General features: G+C 38.3%; 2 protein-coding genes across 3 annotated transcripts in view; one reads left to right on the top strand and one right to left on the bottom strand.

Annotated features, from left to right (window-relative positions):
* LOC136848993 (protein-L-histidine N-pros-methyltransferase-like) overlaps positions 1 to 14,054 on the bottom strand; it is a 323,363-nt gene that overhangs the window by 154,443 nt on the left and 154,866 nt on the right. The window lies entirely within an intron of this gene.
* The window catches only part of LOC136848894 (zonadhesin-like), a 120,740-nt gene continuing 108,680 nt past the window's right edge, over positions 1,995 to 14,054 (top strand). Inside the window, exons 1-3 of the mRNA XM_067121715.1 lie at positions 1,995 to 2,009; positions 2,632 to 3,639; positions 3,724 to 4,486. Coding sequence (XP_066977816.1) covers positions 1,995 to 2,009; positions 2,632 to 3,639; positions 3,724 to 4,486 — 1,786 coding nt within the window. The remainder of the gene's footprint in view (positions 2,010 to 2,631; positions 3,640 to 3,723; positions 4,487 to 14,054) is intronic.

The following is a 14,054-nucleotide window of genomic DNA, read 5'->3' as shown; positions in this document are numbered from 1 at the left end:
ATTTCTAAATCCTCCTTTTAACCAGTTCTGACTTTTCTTCGGCACAAAGGATAGATGTGCTGCTGCTGGGGGCATTATCACAGGTTCAGGTGTCACGCGCCACTCCCACCTCTATTTCTTACCTGCCCTACAATCTAGTCCCGGAGTTAAGCACCTTAATTTTCAGCCATAACGCTGGAGGTCATCGTGTTTTCGAGTCGGGAAATAAAATACGGAACGATCCTCAACCGTTAGGGGAAAAATAATGGAGGGGAGGCAAAAACAGGCCTCATTTTTTTTTTTTTCGACCTAAGACGAACCAGTGCAAAAGAGTGTGGCTGGATGAGGAAACTGAGGGAAGCTAATTTAGATGAGCAAAGAACTGCCGTTTCTAAAGTTTGGCGTGTGTGTATGTAGGTGCACTGATAAAAAATATATAAATGTATATATATAGTGTATATATGTATATAAAATTATAAAATTATGCATACACATACACAATATATATATATATATAAATATATAAATATATATATATATGGAGAAATGTTTAAGTTATGCGGGCATTGTATATTAATATTATATATATATATCTGGTAAAAGTAATCAGTAGATTCTATATACACATATATATATATATATACATATATATATATATATGTACAGTATGTATATATGTATATATATATATATGTATATACGTGCGTGTTTATGGAGAAATTTTTAAGTTTTGAGGGCATTGTGGGTATTAAAATTACATATGTATCTTGTAAAAGTAACCAGTAGATTCTATACACATATATATATATACATATAATATATATATATATATATATATATATATATATATATATATATATATATATATATATTATGTATGTAATATGTGATATTTAGGGAAGAAAACTACAAAAATGTGCGTCAGGTTGTGTTGTAATATCTTCTGTTCCGATTAAGGAATATGCATGTGTGCAAATATGTAGAGAGAGAGAGAGAGAGAGAGAGAGAGAGAGAGAGAGAGAGAGATTTGCGAATACAACCAAACAGGCTCCACTGGCAATACAACAGAAGGCAAAACAAACAAACAAACAAACGAAGAAACGAGGCAAAAAATGAGGTCCATCCATGGCCGTGGTCGTCTCTTTGGTGCAGATCGATGTTGACCGCCCTTGACCACTCGGACCACCCCTACTTTATGGTCTTGACCCACTCCCACCTGTGGCCAGCTACGACACCTACTTTATGGTCGGGATGCCGACAGTCCGAAAACGTCCTCCCACACCACACAAACCATCGCTTACATGCACGCGCCATTGAGAGAGAGAGAGAGAGAGAGAGAGAGTGTTCTACCTACGTATAAAACAAATTAATTTCCCTTTACCAGTCCAGTATATATATATAGTTATATTATATGTACTATTATATATATATATATATATATATATATATATATATGTATATATATATATATATATATACTGTATATATATGTATACAGTATATATTTATATATGTACATATAATGTATACAGTATATATTTATATATATATATATATATATATATATATATATATATATATATATATATATATATACTGTATATATATATATATATAATACTTTTACTAAAAGATTTTACTTCCATCTTACGTACCTATATCCGAAGACGTTCACAAGGTATCAAGCACAGCTGACGTGACAAGACATAATCAGTAGCGAAATATTCATTTTTAAAAAAACAAGAGAAACATCTTTAAAAAATGAAGTTTATTATTCTGAAGGGTTTGTAAATAATGTTGTTATAACTATTTTTATGCGATGGCAAACTGGTAGACAGTTTCATGCTCTCATCCAGTCAAGATGGTAATCAAATGGGTCTGATTATCATTTTCATGTTTCTGCCACTTCCTTTTCTTACTTTTCTTCCATCCGTAACCTATGAAAAAAATTCATCTCTTACATTCCCCTCCAAATCGTTCTATAGTACAGGCCTTAAAAAAGGAAATACAATGACATGGGAAGGAAAGTGGTGAGTGGCAATTTTGAAGGAAACGACGAATAATGATTCATAAGAAAATCGCTACACTTTAAAAGAAACCTCATTATAATAAAAAAGGCCACAAAACGGTCAATATAAAATGTACGGAGGAAAAATAGCAAAGATATTTAAAAACAAATCTCGGGTATCGTCGATAACATGTCCACTTAGGAAAATTGAATTTTACAAATTCCCTTCCAACGGTACTTCAGTATATTAGCCAGAGCTCAGTGACCAGGTTAACCAAGGCCCACGGATTTGACTGCTTTGGAAATCGAGGTTAACGCAAGGCCCACGGATTTGACCGCTTTGGAAATCAAGGTTAACGCAAGGCCCACGGATTTGACTGCTTTGGAAATCGAGGTTAACACAAGGCTCACGGATTTGACTGCTTTGGAAATCGAGGTTAACGCAAGGCCCACGGATTTGACTGCTTTGGAAATCGAGGTTAACGCAAGGCCCAGGGATTTGACTGCTTTGGAAATCGAGGTTAACACAAGGCTCACGGATTTGACTGCTTTGGAAATCGGGTTAACGCAAGGCCCAGGGATTTGACTGCTTTGGAAATCGAGGTTAACACAAGGCCAGGAATTTGACTGCTTTGGAAATCAAGGTTAACGCAAGGCCCACGGATTTGACTGCTTTGGAAATCGAGGTTAACACAAGGCTCACGGATTTGACTGCTTTGGAAATCGAGGTTAACGCAAGGCCCACGGATTTGGCTGCTTTGGAAATCGAGGTTAACGCAAGGCCCACGGATTTGACTGCTTTGGAAATCGAGGTTAACGCAAGGCCCAGGGATTTGACTGCTTTGGAAATCGAGGTTAACGCAAGGCCCAGGAATCTGACTGCTTTGGAAATCGAGGTTAACGCAAGGTCCAGGGATCTGACTGCTTTGGAAATCGAGGTTAACGCAAGGCCCAGGAATCTGACTGCTTTGGAAATCGAGGTTAACGCAAGGTCCAGGAATTTGACTGCTTTGGATATCGACGTTAACGCAAGGCCCAGGGATCTGACTGCTTTGGAAATCGAGGTTAACGCAAGGCCCAGGAATTTGACTGCTTTGGAAATCGAGGTTAACGCAAGGCCCAGGAATTTGACTGCTTTGGAAATCGAGGTTAACGCAAGGCCCACGGATTTGACTGCTTTGGAAATCGAGGTTAACGCAAGGCCCACGGATTTGACTGCTTTGGAAATCGAGGTTAACGCAAGGCCCAGGAATTTGACTGCTTTGGAAATCGAGGTTAACGCAAGGCCCACGGATTTGACTGCTTTGGAAATCGAGGTTAACGCAAGGCCCACGGATTTGACCGCTTTGGAAATCAAGGTTAACGCAAGGCCCACGGATTTGACTGCTTTGGAAATCGAGGTTAACACAAGGCTCACGGATTTGACTGCTTTGGAAATCGAGGTTAACGCAAGGCCCACGGATTTGACTGCTTTGGAAATCGAGGTTAACGCAAGGCCCAGGGATTTGACTGCTTTGGAAATCGAGGTTAACACAAGGCTCACGGATTTGACTGCTTTGGAAATCGAGGTTAACGCAAGGCCCAGGGATTTGACTGCTTTGGAAATCGAGGTTAACACAAGGCTCAGGAATTTGACTGCTTTGGAAATCAAGGTTAACGCAAGGCCCAGGATTTGACTGCTTTGGAAATCGAGGTTAACACAAGGGCTCACGGATTTGACTGCTTTGGAAATCGAGGTTAACGCAAGGCCCACGGATTTGACTGCTTTGGAAATCGAGGTTAACGCAAGGCCCACGGATTTGACTGCTTTGGAAATCGAGGTTAACGCAAGGCCCAGGGATTTGACTGCTTTGGAAATCGAGGTTAACGCAAGGCCCTGGAATTTGACTGCTTTGGAAATCGAGGTTAACGCAAGGCGCAGGGATCTGACTGCTTCGGAAATCGAGGTTAACGCAAGGCCCACGGATTTGACTGCTTTGGAAATCGAGGTTAACGCAAGGCCCACGGATTTGACTGTTTTGGAAATCGAGGTTAACGCAAGGCCCAGGAATTTGACTGCTTTGGAAATCGAAGTTAACGCAAGGCCCAGGAATTTGACTGCTTTGGAAATCGAGGTTAACGCAAGGCCCAGGAATTTGACTGCTTTGGAAATCGAGGTTAACGCAAGGCCCAGGGATTTGACTGCTTTGGAAATCGAGGTTACCGCAAGGCCCAGGAATCTGACTGCTTTGGAAATCGAGGTTAACGCAAGGCCCAGGGATCTGACTGCTTTGGAAATCGAGGTTAACGCAAGGCCCAGGAATCTGACTGCTTTGGAAATCGAGGTTAACGCAAGGCCCAGGGATCTGACTGCTTTGGAAATCGATGGTAACGCAAGGCCCAGGGATTTGACTGCTTTGGAAATCGATGTTAACGCAAGGCCCAGGAATTTGACTGCCTTGGAAATCGAGGTTAACGCAAGAGTCATTCTAACCTTATCATCATCTTGTATTTCCTCTAGTATGAATATTCGTTTTTAACCAGTTTCTAAACAGGATGGAAAATACTCGATAATGTAAATAATATTAAGAGAAACAGAAATCTTAGACTAATCACGTGAAGTTTCCAATGGATACTGATGTTTCCTCTGAATCGTGGTCCAGGATATAATCCAAGGGGACTCCATAAAAACAGCACATTTTGTCAACATAACGTGCATGTGTTATGTGTTAGGGATACTGATGAATTAATCAAGACTTGAAATGCAATCATTCAAAGGAGATTTAAGCGTATTTTCTTAACAAATGTCAAACAAAAAGAAAGATTCCTCTCAGGGAACCTATCCGCCCTCTCCCCCAACAGCGAAACAGAATACATTTGACATATTAAGATTAACGTCGCTCTCTTACTCTCTCACTTGTCAGGCCTAATTTAAGACACCATCGTCCTAAAAAAAGTTAAAAATCATTTTGGGTCTTGCATATTTTTGACACTAATCCTAAAGCTATATAAAAAACATCCAGTTCTTATTCTGTTTATCACTGATTTATTTGAATGTTTATATACGTCAAGCTAATATGTTTTCTCTTTTGCAAAGCTTCTTTATATAATACCCTCGGTTAATCAACCGTTTCATAGACTTGCGGTTATAACAATGAAATAAAACTTTATGCGATTAATTGTAGGAAATTCCCAAGGGAACGTTAAGAAAAATTTCATACTAGCATAAGTTCCATTGCAGTTTTAAAAATGCCTTTAGGATATCCTGTCGGATACAGCAAGCCCTTCGGAGCACAAAACACGCTGCCGTATATATATATAAACTTCTTTGTAATATGGAAGTCGATTGTATGTATAAAAATCCCTCCCAGGTTAAAAATCCCCTCCCCTGTACAAAACTCCCCAAGGCACATAAAAACCTACCATGGCACACTGGGAATAACTCTTAATATTTTCCTTCTGTATCTAATTTAGTACGGGTGCAGAATAACCCGTGGGAACCGAAAGGGAGATAAAATTCTTTGGATACTGACGGGGCAGGTGGTGGTGTCAAAAAGGCTGAATGGAGGTAAAGGGGAGAAGGAAGGGGAGCAACTGGGTGGGACGGGGTTGGGGGAGAGGAGGGTTATTTGTGTGGAAAGGTAGGAAAAGCGCGCGCGCACACACACACACACACAAGGTTACTGCCAATAAAAGGATAGAATGGAGACTTTTAACCCTGTGAACCCCATGGAAACAGGGATTGTCTACGAGTCTGTTGCTGCGTTTTGCTCTCCGACGAATTTTTGTCTTTGAAAGCACTGGTGACTGTCAGAAAAAAATTTTCATATATATAAAAAAAGTATTTTTCTTTTAAACTGAGAAAACACGAAAATGAGAAGGATGTTAGTTTGCCTTTATACGTGCTGGAATAAAGCTTTCTGTTATCGTTACAGACTCGTCCATAAATTTATAACTTTACTTCAACCTTATCTGTACACGGTCTTTATATCATTCTCAACTTAATCTCCCACATTTCTTTCTGTTCCCTTGGAAATCACAAGCACGCCCCACGCTCTGTAAACAATACTCTCGGCACACCTCAGGGCTTAATGATGAAACGATCTCTGGCTATGACTGCTTGAACACAACCCACTCTTTATTATTTATATTATATTATTGATCTTCCAAACTTTCACAGCATCGCCCTCGTCTTAGAGCTCTCAATGTTACACTTGCCCCCTTTCCAACGTAACGCTTACATTTCTTACAAATACAAGGCAAGTAAGATTACCCCTTCATTTGTAAATGTAATTTAAAACCAGAACTGGTGACTCAGATTTGTCTGCATAATTTCCTTTCTTGCCCTAACTGAATATAGCTCATTCCCTTCCCATCCACTACCGATCGTATCCCCTACGCAATCCCATACTTCTCCTGATCTTCAACAAACTCAGCAGCTCTGTCGCCACGACAGCTAAGAACAGGATAAATGGTATTCAGATGAGTTAAACCTCAACTCACATGGTTCTGTCTCTGTGAATGGTTGTCCAAATCAGGCTCCGTCACGACAAGAGAAGTACGTTCATGGCCTTACCTTCTGAAGTGGAAGCAGCAGCAGAGAGAAAAAATTTGTGCAAAAAAGAAAATACTTACAAAGTACAGCACAACAGGCAACCCAGACGCGGTATGCGTATAGGGGAAAGCCCTCTCAAATGAATGGCATTGGGTGTGGTGCTATACACACCTTTTCCACCTTATTGATTACCAGACAAACGTCATTCATCAGGGCTGATATGGTACTCAGGTAGTATTACAAAATATAAGTACTTACAGATAACTATATAGGGGAATTATAACATACTAAGTGGGAATTACTCATTAAATGATTGCACTGCAAAATCTGTCTTAAACATGGCAAAGTATGCAACTTTTGTATATACTGGACATTAAGAAAACAATTTGAATTACTGCTATGAAAGATATACATTTTATCTATTTTCTGTCAAGGAACGCTAAGGAGTAGCATGTGGTACAATTTACAGTAATTAATGTACAGTTTGTTACTTTATATCACATTAAAACTTCAAATCATTACACAGCAGAATGAATGACATTTAGGTGAGGTCAGCAGAAAAAAAAAGAAAGGCGGTGAATTTTTCTTACCATTCCTAAACCTGTGCGTCTCCTGCGAGTGACCAACTATACAAGCCTCAACTGCTACTGACCGGGAAGGCACACGTCTCTGAACAACTCCATCCCCGGCCACCTTTCCCATCCTAACAAAACGATTAGCGCCTGGAAAGATATTACAACCGAAGCTCTTCACTGAACATGTTGAAAGCAAATCAGACAACAGGGGAACGAGACTTTCCCCTTTAAACTAGTCAAAACAGGAAAGCACAACCAAATGTGATTAAGAGGAACAAAAAATGAGAAAAGAAAATAAAGAAGCTTGTAAATACAAATGAAAATCGTAAAAGAATAAAACAAAAATACTACAGAGTGACGCTGTTGTAGTTAGGCTTATTTTCAGAGCTCGGTTCCTGATTGTAACGACTAAAGCAAACTCTTTCCGCACTTTTTTCCCTTAACATCGTCGAAGGCTTTCATCAAAATTCGTTTGATGAATGAAAAAATAATTTTCATTCCAATTTCCATATAATTTGAAATATTGCTGAAGAAATAAAATCTGTTTATAGTACGATGCTAAGTCTTATTTCCTTAATAATAATAATAATAATAATAATAATAATAATAATAATAATAATAATAATAATAATAATAATAATAATAATAATCAACGCATTGCAAACCTTAGTTAGACTTAGAAGACAAAACCTAAACATACTGCTGCCTTAATAACGGTAAGGCTTCACTTATCGTATAAGTATAGTAATCTTCAATTCATCCAAAGTCATAACGGTGCTTTTAATCTTCGTGTCAATGAACGAAGCAGCATGATGGTGATACTACATGAGCACTTCAAACAAGACGACGCTAAGGTTACTATATTTCTACCATTTTGGTCGAAATATTCCTGCCTTCTCTCAAACGCCTCCTTCAGAAATGTCAGTTCCACCTCTCTGATCAAATATCTCGATTCCATCATTTTCCTGCGGCGACGTCATTATCATTCAGGACATTATAGGCGGGGAGACAAATGACAAAGCTCTAGACTAGCGAGAGTAAACAGACAAAGAAAGAGACCTCATTTCATTAGAATGCCTCCTTGGACAATTCCGCCAGAATGACTCGAGCCATTCTACAGAAAAATAGGCGACTTTAATAACGTCAATCATCCATCCGGAACCTTCCCTTCGGGATGAATAAATCATGAGTTTTCGAACAAACTCAAATAACAATAGCGGTCTGATTAGGAGGAAATATACCACATTAGCTGTATTTCTTTTGTCGTAGAAGAAGCCAAAAAAGCCGCCTTGGTGAGTACATAGGGGTACGCTTCTTATGGCAAAATCAATACACGATTCCTGTTCACTTTCTCGACTCCTTTCATAAATACTCGTCAACACTGTAGGCTAATCTGGAGCAAAGGTTTGCAAAACCAACCAACTGCAGTTAACATCATTATAAAGGAAGTAATAAAATGAGAGAGAGAGAGAGAGAGAGAGAGAGAGAGAGAGAGAGAGAGAGAGAGAGAGATTCTACAAAAATACAACGAATATACGTTTAGGCAGGGTAATCACTACAGTCTTCCTACCCAAAGGAAACAGCAAGCTGCTTGGAATTACTTCCAAATTTAACTTACTTTTTAACTATTTCTATATTTTTACTTCGTCTCAAGGATAGGTAAATACGTCACACACGGGAGAAAATAAATAAAATAAATATTATGTGCATATTTTTGTTTTTTCTTTCTTTCTAAAAAGAAAAAAAATGGATTAGATTTGCTTATGTACACGAGGACAGTTTTCAAAAACTAAAATCTACAGAAATGCAAAACCCTAACTCCTCGAAAACACACCCAAGACAGAAATTAAATTCATCAAATTCAAATATTCAAAGATCATCTTTTTCTTTCTCTCTTTTATTTGATAGAGACGTTTCCACCCAAATTAGAATCGACGGAAGAGAGAGAGAGAGAGAGAGAGAGAGAGAGAGAGAGAGAGAGAGAGAGAGAGAGAGACTTTCAGTCGAAAATTTCGTCTGTAATCAGAACTTTATGACAACTCGTCCGAAAACTCTAAGTCACATCCCATTTCTTTAATCAGCATAGCTATCTAATCTCGCGTTCAGAAAAGGGGCTACGATTGGCTGCCACTCCTCCGACAGAATGGATGATTGGTCGCGATGAATAATGACGTCACAGACTGATTTGGAGAGTGGCTGGCGCATATAATGACGTCACTGGTTCAAGATGGAAAAGTTCATTTCACAAGAGTGTTTGCACACACTCAAACTTCATCGATGGGGCCCTGAGTATAGCAAACAAATCAATAAGATTGAAAGACGGAAGACCACGTCTTCTTCGGGACCCCCCACACCCACGCCCTCTCCTCCCTCCTCCACCCAAATCAGACCAAACCCACCCAGCTACCCACCCACTCTCACTCACCAGCAAAAGCGAAGGTAAGGAGAGGAAAGATGAGATAATGTAACGTCATGTATACATACATATGAATATATATACTTACACATACACACACAATATATATATATATATATGTATACATATATATATATATATATATATATATATATATATATATATATATATATATATATATATATATATATATATATATATATATATATATATATATATATATATATATATATATGCGCGTTGAGAACCGAACGATTACAGTAACCTGTTCCATTATCTCATCTTCATGAAGGAGCGTCCTGAACAAACCAAATGCCGTTCTAGTTTGTTTATTTCTCCGACTAAAGGGGGCGAAAAGGGGGAAGGGTACGAATGGCCCTGACTAATGTTAGGGTGCCTGAAACGACCGAGGCAATTTTGATAAGTGAAAGGTCCATTTGAACTCCTTTCCTTTGAAAACGATACAAGCCGTGGAGGAGTTTGTAATGTGAAGCCTACGCATCTCTCTCTCTCTCTTCACTCACGCTACTACTTTAGAACTCTTCGCGCAACGGTCGCGGATCTGGAACTTTATTTTCACATCGCCACAGTCCACAGAGAGATAAAAAGAAGAGAAATAGAAAACAAAACACTATCATGTCAAAAAGAATTTATCTAGAAGTCTGTCAACAGCTCGGGAAATCCGAGGAAAAAGAATGGAAAAAAGGGAAAATAGGTTCTATCTTCGAATGAAGCCACAGATGGGCAACTTAAGAGTGAGTAAACGGCAGCCTCTTTTGTTGGCCGATTTAAATTAAGAGCAAAATGTCTAATACCAAATGTAACTGAACTTTGTTGCAAAATGAAATTCTCATCCTGTACCTGGAAACCTTCTACCTTTACAAACCCTAAACTGAAAGACAAATAAAAATGACATGAGAGTTATTATTCTAGGAATCTAGGAATATGTGGAATCTCCTCAAGTTATACTATTCTCATTCCAGTAACGGGTGACTTTTTCAGAAAAAAAAATAAGAGGAATACTGTATATATATATATATATATATATATATATATATATATATATATATATATATATATATATATATATATATACATATACATATATACACTGGCACGTATCATCCCAAACGAAGAAAATATCGGGTCAAAAAGAATAAGTTTGATATCATTTGTACAAAGAAGGAGCACTAGAGCTAAATTTAAGTGTTATTCTCCTAGCACTGATGTTATTACACGAAATTACAAAATAGTAAAGTTTTCGGTAAAACCCCCAAGAAACATTGCATACGAAAAAAACAGTAGGATGTAAGGGATTAACAAAGTTAAGGGAAAAATGGCTCGGTTGCTGTTTCTATTGCCTATTATCTCACCGCAACAGCGGTGCACATAGAAAAGCTAACTAAAAGGCAGTGGTATATAGAACAGCAGTGCAGCACGGAACTAACGCACACTTGGAACCCGTAAGTAGGCCCCGTAAGTTGGCGCCTCACGCGGTGCACTGTAGGCACTGGTTCTTTGCAGGGTCCCTTTCATTGTAGATCCGTTTATATTCTCTTCTATGTTACTTTCCACTCCCTCCTGACAATTATTTCATAAAATGCAGCTGCGAGGCTTTGCCCCTGTTGCACGTCTGAAACATTTTCACTCCCAATTTCCCTGTCAGTGCTGAATTACCTCACAGATCTCAGCGCTTGGCCTTGGGTCTAAATTTCATATTCCATTCCATCATAACGCCATAAGAGCAGGAGTACAAACGTAGTTTTAATTCGACTGACTCATAATAAATAATTTAGCACAAATTAAAATGTTTATCAAAGTGTGAAAATGTATATATTTTCTTATGTTTATAACCATGAGTGGTGTTAGAAGGCCCAAATGTTTGAAATACAATATGGGAAAATTGTGCAATTACTCATTTTATGCTTATTTTTTTTTAAATTCAAGTATATATACTACAGAAACTAAAATAAAGCGTGAAAAAAACAAATAAACAAATCATCACAGAACTATAGAAGCATACAACACTTTTGTCAGCTAAGAAATAAGAAAAAAGTATACAAGTTAATCTCTGAATGAAGGTCGCGGTGGATTAGGAGAACTTGAAGGTGTGCCCTATAGTTCAGACCTCCAAATGACCCTAATAATTCAACAAACATCATACAGGTGATCTCGTTAAGCTACAGAACCTGACTCTGGGATGAAGGACGATTCATTAGATCCCTCAGGAATTTCCCTGTAAATTTCCCAAATCTCAACAAGCCTTCCTGAAGGCTGTCTCCCAGATGAGGACCTGCTCGTTCGATCCTGGACAAATTTGACGGAACTTCCTGGGGAAGTTGGTTAGGGGATAAAGAGAAATTTAAAAGATTTTCAACATTCAAGAAGTTCTGAGTGTCAGGTCATTAGAATTTGGGTAAATTTTTATTATAATTCTTGGGAAGGTGGAAACGGGTTAAGGAACAGTTTCGTAGATTCTGAACACATTCAGACAAAACTTTCGAGGCAGATTGACTACGTGATAAAGACCAGGTCTTTAGATATCTGACGAATTCTCCTGGTACTTTACTACGGCTATTCCTGGACGAATTTTCTTGATATCTCCCAAGATTAAATACTAGTCTTTAAGACTTCGGGTTACTTCTCAGGAAATTGGGAATGGGCTTAGAATCAGTACATTTAAAATTTAACTACTTTGTTGAAGGCTACTGGCCATGGGTTTTGGACTAGTTTACTGAAGACTGATAGTTATCTGCAAAGAGATCGGCGCTAAAGATAGTTTTTAAATATAGGTCTCAGGCCAAGAGAGCCTCACGACAAGTGTCCTGGCCCACTGACAACAAGATTTGAATGAACTCCTCAGGAAGAGATTTTCCAGTACATGGTCAAAACACGTCGGGCTTTGTAAGACCTCTAGCGTTGCACTGTACCACCTTGGCACGCAGGCAGTAATTGTATCTGTTGCCAGGACTATGGTCAAAGATAAAATTTAATTCCAAATATTGCTTATCTAAAAGCAAACACACTTACATACATTTACACACACACATACAAACACACACGCACATAAGTATACACGTATATATACACGCGTGTGTGTGTATGTGTTTTATGGTTACAAAACACACCTGGCGAGAGTTACTGGGTTCGAATACCAGCTAAGAGCAGGACAACATGAAAGCGTTCCTTTAAAACCCATTTTACCTTCAGACACACTGTTTTAGAGAGAAAAATCGTCTCTCTCTCTCTCTCTCTCACACACACACACACACACACACACACACACATATATATATATATATATATATATATATATATATATATATATATATATATATATATATACATATAATCGAGGGGTCAAAGTCGACTGTTTCTGAACAAATTGCCAAGTTCGAATCTACCTTGGTAGAAACACCTATCAATTATACTTTCCCTTCGGGTGTAAGTTACTCCTAAAGCAGTGACCTCGGCATTAAATGAGATTTGCCGCTTAATATTTGTGAAAATATAAAACAAGTCATGCAGGTATGAAATAAAGACACAAAGACACACATATATATACATATATATAAGATATTTTACACATGTATGTATATACTATATACATATATATATATATATATATATATATATATATATATATATATATATATATATATATATATATATATATATATATATAAATATATCATAATAACACAGTGCACGAATTGGTGGAATCTTATTTTTTACTGCACTATCGGTACTATCCTGTAACAATGACCTATTTCAATTAGTCTGTTGTGTACTTATAGTAGAACCAAGCACCAGTGTATACCAAGGTGATTCAAGAAACAGAAACAATAATCGGGTGCATTAAACCCACATGACATGCTGGAAAAATATGACTGTAAATTGCATCGATGATAATATTCCCCACGTGTGAAAACGTATACTCTTACATTCAACTTCCTCACCACTATCGCCCAATCTTCTCTCTTCTACTGCCTCTTCCATCTCCCGATCCTGTATTTTGAACTCGTCCCGTTCCAGATTAAAATGGAAACAAGAGTGATATCTGACGAGATTTTTAAACTTTTCATATCAAGTAGTAATTTCACGCCCGACGGCAAAAACATCCGATTTCTTTTCAAAAATTTCAAGAAGTTAGAGCTCCGGCATGAACGCCATTTGTGTTTGCTAAAGGATGCGAGAGGACGGGGATGGAGAGAGAGAGAGAGAGAGAGAGAGACCAGCCTACTCCATTATACCATGGAAGAAAGACTCCTACCATCCATTCCATTTCACAACATCCATGGGTCTTTCAAAAAGACGCTTCTATGTTTGCGGTGCTGATCTTCGGAGGAAAGAGGACGAGAAAGAAACACGTAAAAAAATGCTCCGAAGTTTCTTCGGGGCCATCGAGTTTTCTGTACAGCCGCTACATCGTATAATCAAGGCCATCGAAAATAGATCTATATCTTTCGGCGGTCTCGGTATAATGCTGTATGAGCCGCGGCCCATGAAACTTTAACCACGACCCGGTGGTGGCCTGTCCTA

This window comes from Macrobrachium rosenbergii, chromosome 20 (genome assembly GCF_040412425.1).
Source record: "Macrobrachium rosenbergii isolate ZJJX-2024 chromosome 20, ASM4041242v1, whole genome shotgun sequence".
NCBI classification, from domain to species: domain Eukaryota; kingdom Metazoa; phylum Arthropoda; class Malacostraca; order Decapoda; family Palaemonidae; genus Macrobrachium; species Macrobrachium rosenbergii.
Note: the sequence above shows the minus strand (reverse complement) of the source record. Positions and strands in the feature narration are given on the sequence as shown.